Source organism: Syngnathus floridae, unplaced genomic scaffold (assembly GCF_059516105.1).
Source record: "Syngnathus floridae isolate MCC-2025c unplaced genomic scaffold, RoL_Sflo_1.0 HiC_scaffold_67, whole genome shotgun sequence".
Taxonomy (NCBI): Eukaryota; Metazoa; Chordata; class Actinopteri; order Syngnathiformes; family Syngnathidae; genus Syngnathus; species Syngnathus floridae.
Genome location: NW_028284096.1, coordinates 66572 through 85251, shown reverse-complemented (window position 1 = coordinate 85251; position 18680 = coordinate 66572). Strand labels below are relative to the sequence as shown.

At 47.0% G+C, this 18680-nt stretch overlaps 1 protein-coding gene and 2 long non-coding RNA genes across 3 annotated transcripts; all 3 read right to left on the bottom strand.

The window, feature by feature from the left end:
* Nucleotides 1–1512: 1512 nt before the first annotated feature.
* On the bottom strand, nucleotides 1513–3182 carry LOC148378042 (janus kinase and microtubule-interacting protein 3-like). Its single transcript, XM_088368038.1, has 9 exons — nucleotides 3069–3182; nucleotides 2781–2843; nucleotides 2596–2694; nucleotides 2277–2510; nucleotides 2091–2156; nucleotides 1961–2029; nucleotides 1807–1884; nucleotides 1587–1750; nucleotides 1513–1516 (listed from the first exon to the last, which is right to left on the bottom strand). The coding sequence occupies exons 1-9, from the start codon at nucleotides 3135–3137 to the stop codon at nucleotides 1513–1515; spliced, it is 846 nt and encodes a 281-aa protein (XP_088224164.1). The 5' UTR covers nucleotides 3138–3182.
* Nucleotides 3183–4957: 1775 nt separating this feature from the next.
* Nucleotides 4958–5635, bottom strand: LOC148378041 (uncharacterized). Its single transcript, XR_015856226.1, has 3 exons — nucleotides 5506–5635; nucleotides 5268–5381; nucleotides 4958–5036 (listed from the first exon to the last, which is right to left on the bottom strand). It is a non-coding gene; the product is annotated as an uncharacterized LOC148378041 (long non-coding RNA).
* Nucleotides 5636–8317: 2682 nt separating this feature from the next.
* Nucleotides 8318–13921, bottom strand: LOC148378040 (uncharacterized). Its single transcript, XR_015856230.1, has 5 exons — nucleotides 13726–13921; nucleotides 10089–10118; nucleotides 9730–9897; nucleotides 9546–9617; nucleotides 8318–9082 (listed from the first exon to the last, which is right to left on the bottom strand). It is a non-coding gene; the product is annotated as an uncharacterized LOC148378040 (long non-coding RNA).
* Between the last annotated feature and the right edge of the window lie 4759 nt (nucleotides 13922–18680).

The window sequence follows — 18680 nt, the reverse complement described above, 5'->3', positions numbered from 1 at the left end:
ATGCATTGGCATAATGGTGTGCACTCAAAATAGATTTAAATAAATTAAATATTTCTTCTGCCTACTCCCTTTTAAACAAGTTAACTCTGCCCACGTCCATTGACGTCTTGTCTGCGTCACGTGACCACGACGTAGCGACGTCATATAGTAACCGCTGTTTTGACCAGTAGACTTAGTTATTATGCGTTGACATAATGGCGCACTGGTTAGCATGGCCACCTCTTAAGCATGATGATGCGGGTTCGACGCCTGATCAATGTTAGCATGGAGTGAGCTGAAGTGCATGGCGCTGAAGATTTGAATCTTTGAAATGCGCTGAGGTCTGACATATCAGGCAGAATGGTTTGCCATCACGTTCAACAAAAAATAGAAACTTTCCCACTCTGATTAAAACGTCCTGTGTTCATCTACGTATTTTCGTTTTGCTGTGCATCTTTTCCCTGCCATTTCGAGAGCCCAATTGACACTCATAGTTTAAAGAAATGTGTTTGCCCATCCTACTTTGTGGAATTTCACCACATGCGCTTTTGACCAAAATACCAAATTGAACTCAAGTGAAGCCAACACGCACAACCCCCCCCCCCACACACACACACACACACACAAATGTTGATATGAACATAAAAGAGCCGCATGCGGTTCGGGAGTTGCGGCTTGGCCAAACCTGTACTATACAACTTTATTTGTATAAAATTTTCACAACAGCTGTCACACAAACAAAGCGGGAAAAACCGAAGACGTGCGTGTTCCGCCCACGCTGGATTTATTTGCACCTTTGAAAAGACACCGTATTGCCGCAGATGTGGCAAAGAGTACTTTTGGGCATCTGAGACGGAAGGATGTCCAAAGCATCACGTCACCTGCTCTGGTAGGCATGGTGGTGGGACGTTGAGGTCAACCGCTTTGGGGTTGGCTGAATCTTTGATCGCAGGATGCCACACACTTGAAGACAGAAGCAGAAAATCAGAGCTAAATGCAAAATGTACTCACCGGTGACTCCAAATTTTTTCCCCCCTGAAGAAACAGCTGGACGGGTGGCCCCGGCTGGCCAGTGGGACTCTTGTTATTCTGACCCTTTTTAGTGCGCGTTTGGGGCAACAACCGTTTTTTGTGGCGCTCTCTTCTGGTTCAAAAGTGCCCTGCATGTGAATTTGCTTTTCCTGCCTTCTGATTGGATGAGCGCCGGTGTGACGCGGTGCCTCTGTCACCGTGGCGGGGGGTATACGTTGGCATCGGAGCGTCTGCCAACGTCTGAGACCGGCTGGCAGTGTATCGGAGGTGTCGAGTGCGGTGCCGCTGGAGCTCACTCACCAGCTGGTGTTAGGGCCACAGAATGAAGGCCAAGGAGAAGAATAGAAAGAGAAACAGAAACTTCTCCTCCAATTGTTTGATTTGTCTCTTCTGAGCTTCGATGAATTCTTTCAGCTCTTTGTTCCTCTAGGACGGACAAATGGAAAGTGGCATTCAAAAGCCAGTAAGCGTGCAAGTAAGTGCCGGGCTGGCTTTGGGCCCTTACCTGTTGCGCGCTGTGCAGCAGATCCATTCTCTCTTGGAGGATGCAAGCGTCGCGCTCCCTCAACTCGCACATCAGGGCTCGCTTCCATTGGTCCACGGCGCTCCTAAGCTCTTCTCTCTGATCCGCCGTCAGCACGTCATTCACGCCAGCGTGGCTGGCTTTTTCGCCGTCCGTGGCGGGGCAGTCCCGCTGCGGTAGCGCCTCGTACAACATGGCCTCCAGCTCCAGGATCCTCTGGGCCGCAATCCTCGTCCATCAGTGGTCCGGCGGGAGATTTGAGGGCGGCTTACCTTATGAGCCTGGTCCATGGAACACTTCCTGAAGTCCAACTCTTCATCCAGGTAGCCCTTCTGCTTGCAGAACATATCCTAGCACAGCTCAAGGTCAGAATTGTTGGGGCACATTGCCGGAGTTCCCCTTGGCTGATGTCGCGTGTCTGTCTACCTTCTCACTTTCAATGTCCAACATCTTCTGTTGAAGTGCTGACTTGGTCACTTTGATGTATTCTAACCACTGAGGAAAGGCTGCTGTCACATAAGCAGAATGCGAGAGCGTGCGTGGACGTGCGCGTTACCTTCTCGGCTAGGGTGAGAAGGGTCCTGGCGTGAATCACGACCACCTGCTCCTCGTTGGTGAGATTCTGCAAGAGCCCAAAGGCACAGCGTCAACAAGCTTCTTTCAGCGCAAAGCCTTCCAAAAGTCACATTTGAGCCGCCGAGTCTCGTGGAGTGCGAACATAAGGAGTTCGACATACACTTACGGCGTTATAGCCCAGGATGTCCAGCTTCTTCATCAGATCACTGATGACGATGTCCGGGGGAAAGGCGCAAGGAGCAATGTAAGGTGTTCTGGGACCTCGGGTTAAGGTTAGGGTTGCGAGGGACGGCTTACGTACGCTCACGCCCTCGGCCTCGCAGTAGATCTGCAAAGGGCTGAGGCCGTCTGGGAAACGGACTTGCAGACACTTCAAGACGGGGGAGCGCCACTCCCTCTCCTGAAAGGCAGAGGCATGCATCCGTCCGTCCGTCCGTCCGTCCGTCACATCTCTGGCCTCAACACGCTTGTGCGAGTCTTCCCACCTCCAGCTCCAGGATGCGGAACTCAAGCAGTTCGTTTTGGTCTCGGATATCCTGGATGTGCTCTTTCAGACGCGCTTCTTCCGCCTCCATCCGCCTGACCTGAAAAGACAGTCAGACCTCATCTGCGGGGCTTCCCGACAGGTGTGACGCCAAGCGACTCCGCCCAGCGCCTTTCTTTCCGTCACCTTTTCCGCCAACTGCTGATTGCTCTGACGCAGCAGCTGCTTCTCCTCCACCCACTTGACATTCTAGAAGAGACAAACGCGTGGACAGCTTTGGAATGTTGTGTCATTTTCATCCACAAATTCTTTGGTTGACTGGAAAATGACATTTGCTTTTCTCCGCATTTTCCCAGCCACGTTCGGGGGGGGGTGGGGGGGGGGGGGGGTTGGTCCAGTAATGCCAGACGGATGAGTGACTGAAGAATGTAGCTATTTTGTCTGAGAAAAAGGTGTGCTCATTGATGAGCTTACCTGTCCTTGTTGCTTCAGCGCTGACTCCAGATCTGCTACTCTGCTTTGATAGTGACCCATTTCTACCATCAGCTTTTCTCTGGTCTGAAAGGAGGAGGAGGGAGGCTCCTCCTCCTCCTTTCAGACCAGAGAACACCCGAGGCTGGGTGAGAACGGGGAGGCTGCGACCCGGCCGGGGGTTGCGGGAAGGGGCGCCACCTTGATCTCCTTCTCGGCGTCGTAGTCCCCTTCGCTGGTCTGGGCTAGCAGAGCGTAGGCTCGTTGCAGCGCTTGATATTCTTGCGTCAGCTGGCGGTAGCGAAGCTCCGCCTCTTCATGCACACACCAATGCAACACAGCACTAGTACCAGAATCAGTCAGACCGGCGACAAAGCACCCGCGACGCAAAGACGAGTCCGATTCCAGGCTGAAGAGGAATGTTTGGTGCCAATACGCTGGCAGAAATGGCGGGCTACCTCTTCGGGTTCCGTGTCGGGGGTTCTGTCGGTGTGAAAAGACAAGGACGATCCGTCCGAGTCCACCAACACGTCTTCGTCGTAGCCGTAAAATGTTTCGATGACCTGCGGGCGCGGAAGCAAACATCTCTCTGAACAAACTGAAGCGACACCTCACGATGAATCGACGAGAGGAACGATAGCGAGAAAAAGGCCATTTCATCTTGCGCAACACCAAGCAGCCGCAAACAAACAGACTCACCTTGCAGGACCTCACGCTTTGTTCCTCCTCAGAGATTCTCGACGTCGGTATCGTAGCAGCAAATCTCTCTCCTGTCGACACAAATAATCCGCCTTTGAGATTCTTTGGATGCAAAGGGAACGAACGGCTCCGGCGCAGAAACAAACGCGACTCACAATGACATTTCTGACATGAGCTCCTGTCTCCAGAGCCTGAAAAACACGTCACCGGCGATGATTGGAGGGACGCTCGTCTTTTCCAAAAGTGACAACTACAGGGTGTGTCAGGGTTTTCCAGATTATCTTTATCGTATCATTGTGTTGCTTTGACTTTGACTGCGACCTGTAATAAATAATATTATTTATCCCCTATTTATCCCTATCGCTTATCCCTTCCTACACAAAGTTGTAAAACACCCCTTGCTATGTTTTGACTAGAGGTCAAGGGCTTCCTCTATTCAATCCACTCTTACACCCACCCTGTTTCTCTTAATTAAAATGCTCGTGCAGGAGCCGAGAGTCAGACTTCATTCGTACAACGGATGGACTCTCCACCTGCAGGTGTCCAAAAGAACTTACTTGTCTCCCGTGTGGTTCTTGCAAAATAAGTTGGAGCGAGCGCAACTCTAACAGGGTGCATTTTGCCACTAGCTGCCTACGGACAATGACGTCGCGCTCGCGGCTCATGGTTGACGGGCTGAGCAGCCGGGCAAGTCCGTCGTTTTCAGCGCACAGCGAGTGGCAAAGGCGCTGACAAAACGGGAGCTTTGAGCTGCTGAAAACGGCAAAACAAGTCTAAAGCGTGTTCAAACGCGTGCGCACAATGCTCCTGCTTGAAAGGTCGGAATTTAAGGGGCCAATTTTTTGGATGGCGGCCGCCGGCCAAGCTTTGGACGGAAAAGGTTTCCTGGCGACAGCGAGCGAGCGCGGCGCTGCCGTACGTGCACCGAGTCGCCTGCCTGAAGACCTTGGACAAGTCGTCGATGATGTGCCGCTGCTCCACAACTTGAAGGAACTCCATTTCACCGTCCTGCTGGCCGCAACCGCGGTCCAGGTCATTGAGCGAACTAGGCCTTCTCTGTGGAACACAAATGCAGTGGACTCTGTTGGCACGCCGCCGTTGTCCGCGTCGACTTACCAAGCTTGCCATCTCCTCGTTCTCCTGGGTGACAAAGCGCACTTTGTTTTCAAGGCGACACAGCACCAGCGAGAGTTCTTCATTCTTCCTGCTCAGGCGTTTGTTTTTGTACAGGAGTGGCAGAAACTGGCTTTCTGTTTCTCTCAGTCGCTTTAGCTGCAAGCATGAAGTGCGGGATGTGAAAGACGCACAACACGCGGGCCAGAACGTATCCATTCCTTTTGCATCGGTTTGAACGGAATCGTGGCTTTGGCTCCCAATAAAAGACATCTACCAGGCAACCGACTCGCCGCGCCGCTCAACTAATAAGCAAGCGCAATGGGTGCCTCGCTGGATGGCGCGCATCAAACGTAGCGCAAACCTTCAAGCGTGCCGTCAATAAATTACCAGTTCATTGCGCTCTTCAGAAAGCAGGGCGTTTCGATCCTCCAGTTTCCTGATGACTGCGCTGAGCTCAGCGATTTTCAGATGAAACCGTCGCGTGTCCCGATCCTCCTGAGACTGAAAACGCCCCGCAACACACACACACAAGCACTCGTTCAAAGTTCAAAACTGTTTTTGTGCTACCTTCCTCCAGCAACGAACTAAGTCATGCGTACTGCAAGTGTGTGATGAGGTGGCTTACGCAATAAAGAGGATTGCTAGTAGCGGCGTTGACCCCACTTCCAGGGTAGTTTAGGCCCGCCCTTTGGGAATCCCTCAGGGCAGCGATCTGCTGCTCGGCAGCCTGAGTCTGCAGCTGAAGGCGGTGGACGTGGCCGGCCCCAGGGCTTCATCCAAAACACTAACCGCTCTGTCTTTCAGCTTGATCTCATCCGTCTGGATGTACAAACGGGGAGCGCTCAGGCAGGCGGGCAAACTCATTTGCCAGAATTGTGACAAAAACAAAGAGAGCAACCGGCCAATTTTTTTCTTGAATCGACTAGAACACCTTTGCTGTGACAAAAGCGAAGCGAGCAACCGGACATTTTCTTCTTGTGAAATAGAATAGAATAGAATGCCTTAGGTGTCATTGCACTGCAGGTATACAACGAAATTGGGAACATAGCCACGCACCGCGCATCTGATCAGTCCTACCAGTCGGCGGATCTCCCTCTCGCAGTCTCTCTTGGTTCGGCTCAGCTCCTCCCGATGCTGGTGATGAGCCGATCGGAGCTCGGCCGCTCGGGACTGCCAGGCCTGCTGGGCCGCTGCCAGGGCTTCTTCCGCGCTCCTGGTGGAGGCGACACCGCTCGGTCTCCCGACACCGCCGCGTCTCCTCCACCTCCGCCAGCAAAGCGCCCCCCCTCCTCACCTGAGCAGACATTGCGCCACACCGGGCCGTTGAGACCGCAACGGAGCGCCGCGACGCTTACTGGGGACAAGCTACACAATACGGTAGCGGCCGCATCGAAGCCCGACGTGGCGTGCGGATAGTCAGACACGGATAGAGCGGATCACCTTGTCCATGGAGCCGTCCCTCAGGCTGAGGACCAAGGCATTCAGTCGCTGGATCTCTCCATCTTTGATTTTGATCACTCTCATCAGCTCCATTTCATGCTGCCGCAGTAATGTCTCCCTGGTAATGGCTAACTCTTTCTGCTTCTCCTCATGGAGTTTGCTTTTGAGTTCCGTCATGGCGGCGGTGGCACGGTGGTGCTCCGCCCGCAGGTCCTGACTTCTCTCTCTCTCCAGACAGCTGACCTGACATGACTTAGACTTAGACTTAGACAAACTTTATTGTCATCTTGTCTGCACATGGTGCATACAAAACGAAATTCCGTTGCATACGTCTTACAACAAAGTAGTGATATTGCAGTTGAATAGAAGTAACATATCCTATGAATATATATATATATACATATATACTATATATATATATATATATATATATTAAAAATAAGTGCAGCAGTGATAATTATGCAATAGTGCAAGTAGGCAAAACAGTATTCAAGAGTGTGCAGAGGAATGCTAAACCATGTATTAAACTTCTATTTAAAGGGTTTATACAAGTTCAGTAAAGTTGGTAGTGCGAGATAGTGCAAGATAGAGGTCCGTAGTGTCATAAAGTACAGTTCTGTGAATGTGTGATGCAGAGTTCAGTTTAGAGCTCAACAGTTCTAGTGTTCAACAGTCTGATGACAGCAGGGAAAAAGCTGTTGCAGAACCTGGTGGACCTGCAGCGGATGCTGCAAACCTCTTCCCAGAGGGCAGCAGGGAGAACAGTCCATGGTGGGGGTGTGATGGGTCATTGATGATGTTACGGGCACGGGACATGCAGCGCTGAGATGAAATGTCCTGAATGGAGGGAAGAGGAGCCCCTATGATCCTCTCTGCTGTCCTCACCACTCTCCTCACGTTCTTCCAATCGGAGGCGGTGCAGCCTCCACACCACACAGAGAGACAGCTTGTCAGAATGCTCTCTATGGTGCTCCTGTAGAACGTCCTCATGATGGGTGGGGGCAGGTGGGCTCTCCTCATCCTCCGCAGGAAGTACAAGCGCTTCTGTGCCCTCTTGACCAGTGCCGTAGTGTTCATAGTCCAGGTGAGGTCTTCTGTGATGTGGACCCCCAGGAATTTGGTGGTGCTGACCACCTCCACAGCTGAGCTGTTGATGATCAGTGGAGCGTGGTGAGGCTGTTTCTTCCTGAAGTCGACGATGATCTCCTTCATCTTCTCCTCATTCAGGATCAGGCTGTTTTCTCTGCACCAGCCCACCAGCTGCTCCACCTCCTCTCTGTAGTCCAGGTCGTTGTTGTCTCTGATGAGCCCCACCACCGTTGTGTCGTCTGCTGACTTCACGATGTGATTGGTGGTGAACCTGAGGACGCAGTCGTGTGTCATCAGGGTGCACAGCAGGGGGCTCAGGACGCAGCCCTGAAGGGAGCCTGTGCTGAGGGTGATGACATCAGAGGTGTTCTGTCCGACCCGGACTGACTGAGGTCTGTTGGTGAGGAAGTCTAGCAGCCAGTTGCGAAGGGGGGTGTTGAAGCCCAGGTGTTCCAATTTTCCTACCAGATGCTGTGGGATGATGGTGTTAAACGCTGAGCTGAAGTCCAGGAACAGCCTCCGCACATGGGTGTTCTTCTCCTCCAGGTGAGCCAGGCTCAGGTGAAGAACGGAGGAGATGGCGTCCTGAGTGGAGCGGTTTTGCCGGTCGGCAAACTGGAACGGGTCAAATAATAGGGGGAGTCTGGAAACGATGTGACCTTTAAGCAGCCTTTCGAAGCACTTCATCATAACCGGAGTCAGTGCAACAGGCCGGTAATCATTAAATGAGGTGATTTGAGGTTTCTTCGGCACCGGAATGATGGAGGCAGTCTTAAAGCACGCCGGCACTGTGGCTTGGCCCAGCGAGGTGTTAAAAATGTCTGTGATGACCCCAGCCAGATGACTTGCACATTCCCTGAACACACGCCCAGGAATGTTGTCGGGGCCAGGGGCCTTACAGGGGTTGACTCTCCTCAGGGTCTTCAACACATCGGCGGAGTCAAGGCAGAGTACCTCCTCTTCCTGATGGGGGACAGTTTTAACTGCTGGAGTGCCGTTTAGTGCCTCGAACCTCCCAAAGAAGTTATTTAGACCATTTAGAAAGTCAACATCAACTACACCCACCGGGGGGGGGGGGAGGGTGAGTTGTAGTCTGTAATCGCCCGTATGCCTTGCCACATACTCCTGATGTTTTTGACGTCGTGGAAACGATCCTGAAATTTTCGACTGCGGTCTCGCTTCGCTATCCTGATGGCACGGTTCAAGTTGGCTCTCGCTGTCCTCAGTGTCTCCTTGTCGCCAGACTTGAAGGCAGAGTTCCGCGCTCGTAGCGTTTGACGTACCTCCTCAGTCATCCAGGGTCGTTGGTTGCCCCGGGTGATGATATTCTTAGTGGTGCTGACGTCCTCGGTGCATTTGTTGATGTAGGCTGACACAGTCATGGCACACGCATGTCTAATCTACATCGGGAAAACTGGGAGGGAGGGAGGCAGGCAGGGAGGCAGGCAGGGAGGCAGGCAGGGAGGCAGGCAGTGTCTGTCTGTTGAGGTTTTCACCTTGTTCTTCTCCTGCTGAAGTTCTAACTGGACGTCCATCAGTTTGGTTCTCAGCTCGTCATTGGCGGCCTGAAGGGCGTCCGTTCGCTCCGCCTTGGCCCGCCCTGCCGGAGCTCGTTTGGACATCTCTTACTCGAGTCTCGCCCGGTCGTCAGTCAGAGATCACAACATTTGTACCTGGAGAGCACAAACGCAGCGCTGTTTTCCACTGGCTTCGAACTCAACTTCAATCGGTACCGTAACTTACAACATCATAAACATAGAACTAGCTTGACTTATTCATTGAATAAATGCATTTGGTTCTTCAAAACTGCATCACGCAACATAGCGTGACCGAGACGGCCGTTATCCACCTGCGTGAAGTTATTTGGTGAAATGAGATGTTTAAGACACCATCGTTCTGTCTCTATGTAGATGAAGGGAAATAATCGATTGCTGAAGGTCCAAAGGTGTTGTGATAAACAAATAAACATATTAGTGATTAGTGACATATTTGTGATAAACATATTAGGCAGGATAATCACATATGTTAACGTGACTGTCCACACTGTATTTATTTATGGTTATTTGTTAAATCGAGTACTGTTAGACATGAAATAGGAAGTGTTTAACATAAATGGAAGACGAAAGGGGTACTCACCATTGTAGCTCCTGCTGGTCAATGAGCCTCTTCTTGCAGTGGAAAACATACAGCCAACAAACACCGTGGAACCTAAAGGAATGAAATTAAACATTAACATTTAGCCTCAACCAACATTCACAGATACAACGCAACGCAAACTACACAAACGTAAATCTTTTTAAACACAATGAGTTGTACTTACCGTGTACGCTCTAGACGGTCCACTTGCAAGCAGAAAATAAAGATATTTCTGTTGATAATCGTCGTGTTTGTATCCGGTGTCTCGCTCAAGGCCATTGCGCCCACAGATTTGAATTTTGGCGAGAGTTCAGCCTATTGACGTCATTTCCGCGGTGTAATACCCGCATATCTGAAACGGCAAAGTTAAGAGTAGAGTTAAATAAAGTTTTTAGTCAACGCAATAATTTACAACCGTTGACCAGTCGAAATAATCGTCGAAATTTGGCGTCTGTGGCTGGAAGCAGACGCCGAGTTCGACATTCCTCCCAAACGCCACACTCCCTCGCTTTTCAGGGCTAAAAAAAAAACAGTTGTAATTACCTTGTACGCTCTAGACGGTCAAGTTGCAAGCTGAAAACAAAAATATTTGCCTTGTTAGTCATCGTGTTACTAACCGCTGTGTCTTGTTTGCCATAATTGCCGCTTTCCTACTTGCTGTTGCAAGCCACGCCCACGGATTATAATTTTGCCGTGAGTTCCGCCTATTGACGTCATGTCCGCGTCACATGACTGCGACGTAATATTATCTAAAACTGTTTGTGCGGTATTGTGTTGTTCTGTGCGGTATTGTGTTATTCTGTGCGGCGTCGTGTTGTTCTGTGCGGCGTCGTGTTGTTCAGTGCGACGTCGTGTTGTTCAGTGCGGCATGGTGTTGTTCAGTGCGGCATGGTGTTGTTCAGTGCGGCATGGTGTTGTTCAGTGCGGCATGGTGTTGTTCAGTGCGGCATAATGTTGTTCAGTGCGCCATAATGTTGTTCAGTGCGGCATGGTGTTGTTCAGTGCGGGATGGTGTTGTTCAGTGCAGGATGGTGTTGTTCAGTGCGGCATGGTGTTGTTCAATGCGGCATGGTGTTGTTCAGTGCGGGATGGTGTTGTTCAGTGCAGGATGGTGTTGTTCAGTGCGGCATGGTGTTGTTCAATGCGGCATGGTGTTGTTCAGTGCGGGATGGTGTTGTTCAGTGCGGCATGGTGTTGTTCAGTGCGGCATAATGTTGTTCAGTGCGGCATGGTGTTGTTCAGTGCGGCATGGTGTTGTTCAGTGCGGCATGGTGTTGTTCAGTGCGGCATGGTGTTGTCCAGTGCGGAATGGTGTTGTTCAGTGCGGCATGGTGTTGTTCAGTCCGGGATGGTGTTGTTCAATGCGGGATCGTGTTGTTCAGTGCGGGGTGGTGTTGTTCAGTGCGGGATGGTGTTGTTCAGTGCGGCATGGTGTTGTTCAATGCGGCATGGTGTTGTTCAGTGCGGGATGGTGTTGTTCATTGCGGCATGGTGTTGTTCAGTGCGACATAATGTTGTTCAGTGCGGCATGGTGTTGTTCAGTGCGGCATAATGTTGTTCAGTGCGGCATGGTGTTGTTCAGTGCGGCATGGTGTTGTTCAGTGCGGCATGGTGTTGTTCAGTGCGGCATGGTGTTGTTCAGTGCAGGATGGTGTTGTTCAGTGCGGCATGGTGTTGTTCAATGCGGCATGGTGTTGTTCAGTGCGGGATGGTGTTGTTCAGTGCGGCATGGTGTTGTTCAGTGCGGCATAATGTTGTTCAGTGCGGCATGGTGTTGTTCAGTGCGGCATGGTGTTGTTCAGTGCGGCATGGTGTTGTTCAGTGCGGCATGGTGTTGTTCAGTGCGGAATGGTGTTGTTCAGTGCGGCATGGTGTTGTTCAGTGCGGGATGGTGTTGTTCAATGCGGGATCGTGTTGTTCAGTGCGGGGTGGTGTTGTTCAGTGCGGGATGGTGTTGTTCAGTGCAGGATGGTGTTGTTCAGTGCGGCATGGTGTTGTTCAATGCAGGATCGTGTTGTTCAGTGCAGCATAATGTTGTTCAGTGCAGCATGGTGTTGTTCAGTGCGGCATGGTGTTGTTCAATGCGGCATGGTGTTGTTCAGTGCGGGATGGTGTTGTTCAGTGCGGCATGGTGTTTTTCAGTGCGGCATAATGTTGTTCAGTGCGGCATGGTGTTGTTCAGTGCGGCATGGTGTTGTTCAGTGCGACATAATGTTGTTCAGTGCGGCATAATGTTGTTCAGTGCGGCATGGTGTTGTTCAGTGCGGCATGGTGTTGTTCAGTGCGGCATGGTGTTGTTCAGTGCGGCATGGTGTTGTTCAGTGCAGGATGGTGTTGTTCAGTGCAGGATGGTGTTGTTCAATGCGGCATGGTGTTGTTCAGTGCGGGATGGTGTTGTTCAGTGCAGGATGGTGTTGTTCAGTGCGGCATGGTGTTGTTCAGTGCAGGATGGTGTTGTTCAATGCGGGATGGTGTTGTTCAGTGCGGGATGGTGTTGTTCAGTGCAGGATGGTGTTGTTCAGTGCGGCATGGTGTTGTTCAATGCAGGATCGTGTTGTTCAGTGCAGCATAATGTTGTTCAGTGCAGCATGGTGTTGTTCAGTGCAGGATGGTGTTCAATGCGGGATGGTGTTGTTCAGTGCGGGATGGTGTTGTTCAGTGCGGCATGGTGTTTTTCAGTGCGGCATAATGTTGTTCAGTGCGGCATGGTGTTGTTCAGTGCGGCATGGTGTTGTTCAGTGCGACATAATGTTGTTCAGTGCGGCATAATGTTGTTCAGTGCGGCATGGTGTTGTTCAGTGCGGCATGGTGTTGTTCAGTGCGGCATGGTGTTGTTCAGTGCGGCATGGTGTTGTTCAGTGCAGGATGGTGTTGTTCAGTGCAGGATGGTGTTGTTCAATGCGGCATGGTGTTGTTCAGTGCGGGATGGTGTTGTTCAGTGCAGGATGGTGTTGTTCAGTGCAGCATAATGTTGTTCAGTGCGGCATGGTGTTGGTCAGTGCGGAATGGTGTTGTTCAGTGCGGCATGGTGTTGTTCAGTGCGGCATGGTGTTGTTCAGTGCGGCATGGTGTTGTTCAGTGCGGCATGGTGTTGTTCAGTGCGGCATGGTGTTGTTCAATGCGGCATGGTGTTGTTCAGTGCGGCATGGTGTTGTTCAGTGCGGCATGGTGTTGTTCAGTGCGGCATGGTGTTGTTCATTTCGGCATAATGTTGTTCAGTGCGGCATAATGTTGTTTAGTGCGGCATGGTGTTGTTCAGTGCGGGATGGTGTTGTTCAGTGCGTTATAATGTTGTTCAGTGCGGCATGGTGTTGTTCAGTGCGGCATGGTGTTGTTCAGTGCGGCATGGTGTTGTTCAGTGCGGCATAATGTTGTTCAGTGCGGCATAATGTTGTTCAGTGCGGCATGGTGTTGTTCAGTGCGGGATGGTGTTGTTCAGTGCGGGATGGTGTTGTTCAGTGCGGCATGGTGTTCAATGCGGAATGGTGTTGTTCAGTGCAGGATGGTGTTGTTCAGTGCGGCATGGTGTTGTTCAGTGCGGCATAATGTTGTTCAGTGCGGCATGGTGTTGTTCAGTGCGGCATGGTGTTGTTCAGTGCGGCATGGTGTTGTTCAGTGCGGCATGGTGTTGTTCAGTGCGGCATAATGTTGTTCAGTGCGGCATGGTGTTGTTCAGTGCGGCATGGTGTTGTTCAGTGCGGCATAATGTTCAGTGCGGCATAATGTTGTTCAGTGCGGCATGGTGTTGTTCAGTGCGGGATGGTGTTGTTCAGTGCAGGATGGTGTTGTTCAGTGCGGCATGGTGTTCAGTGCGGGATGGTGTCTTTCAGTGCGGCATGGTGTCGTTCAGTGCGGCATGGTGTCTTTCAGTGCGGCATGGTGTCGTTCAGTGAGGCATGGTGTTGTTCAGTGCGGCATGGTGTTGTTTAGTGCGGCATGGTGTTGTTCAGTGCGGGATGGTGTTGTTCAGTGTGGCATGGTGTTCAGTGCGGCATGGTGTTGTTCAGTGCGGTATCGTGTTGTTCAGTGCGGTATCGTGTTTCTCAGTGCGGTATCGTGTTGTTCAGTGCAGTATCGTTGTGTTGTTCGTATTGTGTTTAACACTTAGCCTCTAACACTTAGCCTCTAACACTTAGCCTCTAGCATCTAGAAGGTAAATAAATAGGAAGGAAGGACTCACCGGTGACGCCTTCGCCCACGTCCAAGCGTTGTACTTTGTATTTTCATCCTTCTGACAGTGGAAAACATAGCCAACAAACACCGTGGAACCTAAACGAATAAAAGAAAACTATCATTTGGCCACAACCAACATTCACAGATACAACACAATGTGACGTGCGGGGTTGAGGTTAAAGGTTGAGTGAAGGGCCCTCGTTTTAAACTACTTTTTTGAAAAGGATTGGGAACAAGTAAGACGTATTTAATTTATTTAATGGGAAGTAGTAAGAGCTATATAATTTAATCTATGTATTATATTCTATTGTATTGTATTCTGTTGTATTCTTTTGGATTGTATTCACACTAACCCCACTAAAACTTCAGCCCACAAAAACTCGCCTCTGGCGCCTAGCCTCTGGCACTTAGCCTCTAACACTTAGCCTTTAACACTTAGCCTTTAACACTTAGCCTTTAACACTTAGCCTTTAACACTTAGCCTTTAACACTTAGCCTAGAAGGTGAATAAATAGGGTTAAAGGTTGAGTGAAGGGACCTCGTTTTAAACTACTTTTTTGAAAAGGAGTGGGAACAAGTAAGACGTATTTAATTTATTTAATGGGAAGTAGTAAGACTTATTAAATTTATTTAATCTACTTTTCTTCCCAGGCAAAATTTGATGTGCTGCAATTCCAAATTTCCAAAGTGAATGAAGGAATGAAGTCCTTTAAATTATGATTTTGTATAAATACTAGGCATTAACACAAAATCGACGGCACAAAATGGGCAGACTTTACTTGTTTGAAAAGGACTGGTTACAAGACAGACTTTTTTAATTTATTTAATGGGAAGAAGACTTATTTAGTTTAATTGATCTATTTTTGTTCCCTGGCAAAATTCGATTTGCTGCAATTCCAAATTTCCAAAGTGAATGAAGGAAAGAAGTCGTTTAAATTATGATTTTGTTTAAATACTAGGCATAGACACAAAATCTACGGCACAAAATGGGCAGACTTTACTTGTTTGAAGAGGACTGGTTACAAGACAGACTTTTCTGATTTATTTAATGGGAAGAAGACTTATTTAGTTTATTTAATCTATTTTTGTTCCCTGGCAAAATTGGATTTGCTGAAATTGTATTTTGCCAAATCTTGCCTTGAGACCTGATAGGAAGTATTAAACGCTTAGTTAAATCAATACAAGTTGGTAATAAGAGCGAGTAATGTTGGTTGAACCGATGAATGAAGGTTGAAAGCAATTTAAATTATGACTTTGTATAAATACTAGATATTAACAGAACATCTACTGCGCGAAATGGGCAGAGTTTACTTGTTTGAGAAGGAGTGGTTTATTCAAAACTAAGATTTATTTAATCTGTTTGTTCCCAGGCAAAATTGGATGTGATGCAATTCCAAACTTCACCACATGATGGTGCCCAATTTTGACTTCATAGGACATATTAAACACTTAGCTTGTTATTATGTTCAAGGTAATCAGATTTGTTTATTATTCTAATGGCCTCTTCAAAACTATTCTGGATTACTACTTTGGATCTATTCTACATTACTTGGCAACAACATACTCTGTAACAGATTAGGCAGTATAATCATATCTGTTAACTTGAGAGTGCCCACACTCAATCTACTTATCGTGATGTGTTAAATCAATTACTGTTAGACATTATTTGTCTGATAATCTACCAAATCTTTGAATTGAAGAATTTGTGATTTAATTAATAGCTTGTTGTTATGTTAAGGGTAATCAGACTTGTATATAATTCTAATGGCCTTCTTTTGAAAACTATTCTGAATTACAACTTTGGATCTTATATTACTTTGCAACAATCTACTCCGTGACAGATTAGGCAGTATAATCACATATGTTAACTTGAGAGTGCCCACACTCAATCTACTTATCGTGATGTGTTAAATCAATTACTGTTAGACATTATTTGTCTGATAATCTACCAAATCTTTGAATTGAAGAATTTGTGATTCTAATGGCCTTCTTTTGAAAGCTATTCTGAATTACAACTTTGGATCTTATATTACTTTGCAACAATCTACTCCGTGACAGATTAGGCAGTATAATCACATATGTTAACTTCAGTGCCCACACTGTATTTATTTATGGTTATTTGTTAAATCAAGTACTGTTAGACATGAAATAGGAAGTGTTTAACATAAATGTTATGGCTACTCACCATTGTAGCTCGCTCCTGGTCAATGATACGAGCCTCTTCTTGCAGTGGAAAACTTGCAGCCAACAAACACCGTGGAACCTAAAGGAATGAAATTAAACATTAACATTTCGCCTCGACCAATTTTCACACGTACAACGCAACGCGGCTACACTTCTGCTATTACAAACGTAAATCTCCTTAAACACAATGAGTGTTACTTACCGTGTACGCTCTAGACGGTCCAGTTGCAAGCAGAAAATAAAGATATTTCTGTTGATAATCGTCGCTGCTCAGTGGCTCACGGCCATCGCGCCAACAGATTTGAATCGGAGGTTCGGGCAATTACGTCATATCCGCGGCACATGACTGCGACGTAATACCCGCTTATCTGAAACGGCAGTTAAAAGTAGAGTTACATCAAGTTTTCTTGGAACCTAAACGAATGAAAGAAAACTATCATTTGGCCACAACCAACATTCACAGATACAACACAACGTGCGGGGTTGAGGTTAAAGATTGAGTGAAGGGCCCTCGTTTTAAACTACTGTTTTGAAAAGTAGTGGGAACAAGTAAGACGTATTTAATTTATTTAATGGGAAGTAGTAAGACTTATTAAATTTATTTAATCTACTTTTCTTCCCAGGCAAAATTTGATGTGCTGCAATTCCAAATTTCCAAAGTGAATGAAGGAATGAAGTCCTTTAAATTATGATTTTGTATAAATACTAGGCATTAACACAAAATCGACGGCACAAAATGGGCAGACTTTACTTGTTTGAAAAGGACTGGTTACAAGACAGACTTTTTTAATTTATTTAATGGGAAGAAGACTTATTTAGTTTAATTGATCTATTTTTGTTCCCTGCCAAAATTCGATTTGCTGCAATTCCAAATTTCCAAAGTGAATGAAGGAAAGAAGTCGTTTAAATTATGATTTTGTTTAAATACTAGGCATAGACACAAAATCTACGGCACAAAATGGGCAGACTTTACTTGTTTGAAGAGGACTGGTTACAAGACAGACTTTTCTGATTTATTTAATGGGAAGAAGACTTATTTAGTTTATTTAATCTATTTTTGTTCCCTGGCAAAATTGGATTTGCTGAAATTGTATTTTGCCAAATCTTGCCTTGAGACCTGATAGGAAGTATTAAACGCTTAGTTAAATCAATACAAGTTGGTAATAAGAGCGAGTAATGTTAGTTGAACCGATGAATAAAGGTTGAAAGCAATTTAAATTATGACTTTGTATAAATACTAGATATTAACAGAACATCTACTGCGCGAAATGGGCAGAGTTTACTTGTTTGAGAAGGAGTGGCTTATTCAAAACTAAGATTTATTTAATCTGTTTGTTCCCAGGCAAAATTGGATGTGATGCAATTCCAAATTTCACCACATGATGGTGCCCAATTTTGACTTCATAGGACATATTAAACACTTAGCTTGTTATTATGTTCAAGGTAATCAGATTTGTTTATCATTCTAATGGCCTCTTCAAAACTATTCTGGATTACTACTTTGGATCTATTCTACATTACTTGGCAACAACATACTCTGTAACAGATTAGGCAGTATAATCACATATGTTAACTTGAGAGTGCCCACACTCAATCTACTTATCGTGATGTGTTAAATCAATTACTGTTAGACATTATTTGTCTGATAATCTACCAAATCTTTGAATTGAAGAATTTGTGATTCTAATGGCCTTCTTTTGAAAGCTATTCTGAATTACAACTTTGGATCTTATATTACTTTGCAACAATCTACTCCGTGACAGATTAGGCAGTATAATCACATATGTTAACTTCAGTGCCCACACTGTATTTATTTATGGTTATTTGTTAAATCAAGTACTGTTAGACATGAAATAGGAAGTGTTTAACATAAATGTTATGGCTACTCACCATTGTAGCTCGCTCCTGGTCAATGATACGAGCCTCTTCTTGCAGTGGAAAACTTGCAGCCAACAAACACCGTGGAACCTAAAGGAATGAAATTAAACATTAACATTTCGCCTCGACCAATTTTCACACGTACAACGCAACGCGGCTACACTTCTGCTATTACAAACGTAAATCTCCTTAAACACAATGAGTGTTACTTACCGTGTACGCTCTAGACGGTCCAGTTGCAAGCAGAAAATAAAGATATTTCTGTTGATAATCGTCGCTGCTCAGTGGCTCACGGCCATCGCGCCAACAGATTTGAATCGGAGGTTCGGGCAATTACGTCATATCCGCGGCACATGACTGCGACGTAATACCCGCTTATCTGAAACGGCAGTTAAAAGTAGAGTTACATCAAGTTTTCTTGGAACCTAAACGAATGAAAGAAAACTATCATTTGGCCACAACCAACATTCACAGATACAACACAACGTGCGGGGTTGAGGTTAAAGATTGAGTGAAGGGCCCTCGTTTTAAACTACTGTTTTGAAAAGGAGTGGGAACAAGTAAGACGTATTTAATTTATTTAATGGGAAGTAGTAAGACTTATTAAATTTATTTAATCTACTTTTCTTCCCAGGCAAAATTTGATGTGCTGCAATTCCAAATTTCCAAAGTGAATGAAGGAATGAAGTCCTTTAAATTATGATTTTGTATAAATACTAGGCATTAACACAAAATCGACGGCACATAATGGGCAGACTTTACTTGTTTGAAAAGGACTGGTTACAAGACAGACTTTTTTAATTTATTTAATGGGAAGAAGACTTATTTAGTTTAATTGATCTATTTTTGTTCCCTGCCAAAATTCGATTTGCTGCAATTCCAAATTTCCAAAGTGAATGA

Bases quoted from the DNA above. Each gene is read 5' to 3' on its own strand.
- LOC148378042 (XM_088368038.1), bottom strand. From the start codon at position 3,137: ATGGTAGAAATGGGTCACTATCAAAGCAGAGTAGCAGATCTGGAGTCA. The intron at 2,511-2,595 runs GTGGGAAGACTC...TCTGCCTTTCAG, and splicing joins TCCGCATCCTGGAGCTGGAG to GAGAGGGAGTGGCGCTCCCC. The intron at 2,157-2,276 runs GTAAGTGTATGT...GGGCTCTTGCAG, and splicing joins ACATCCTGGGCTATAACGCC to AATCTCACCAACGAGGAGCA.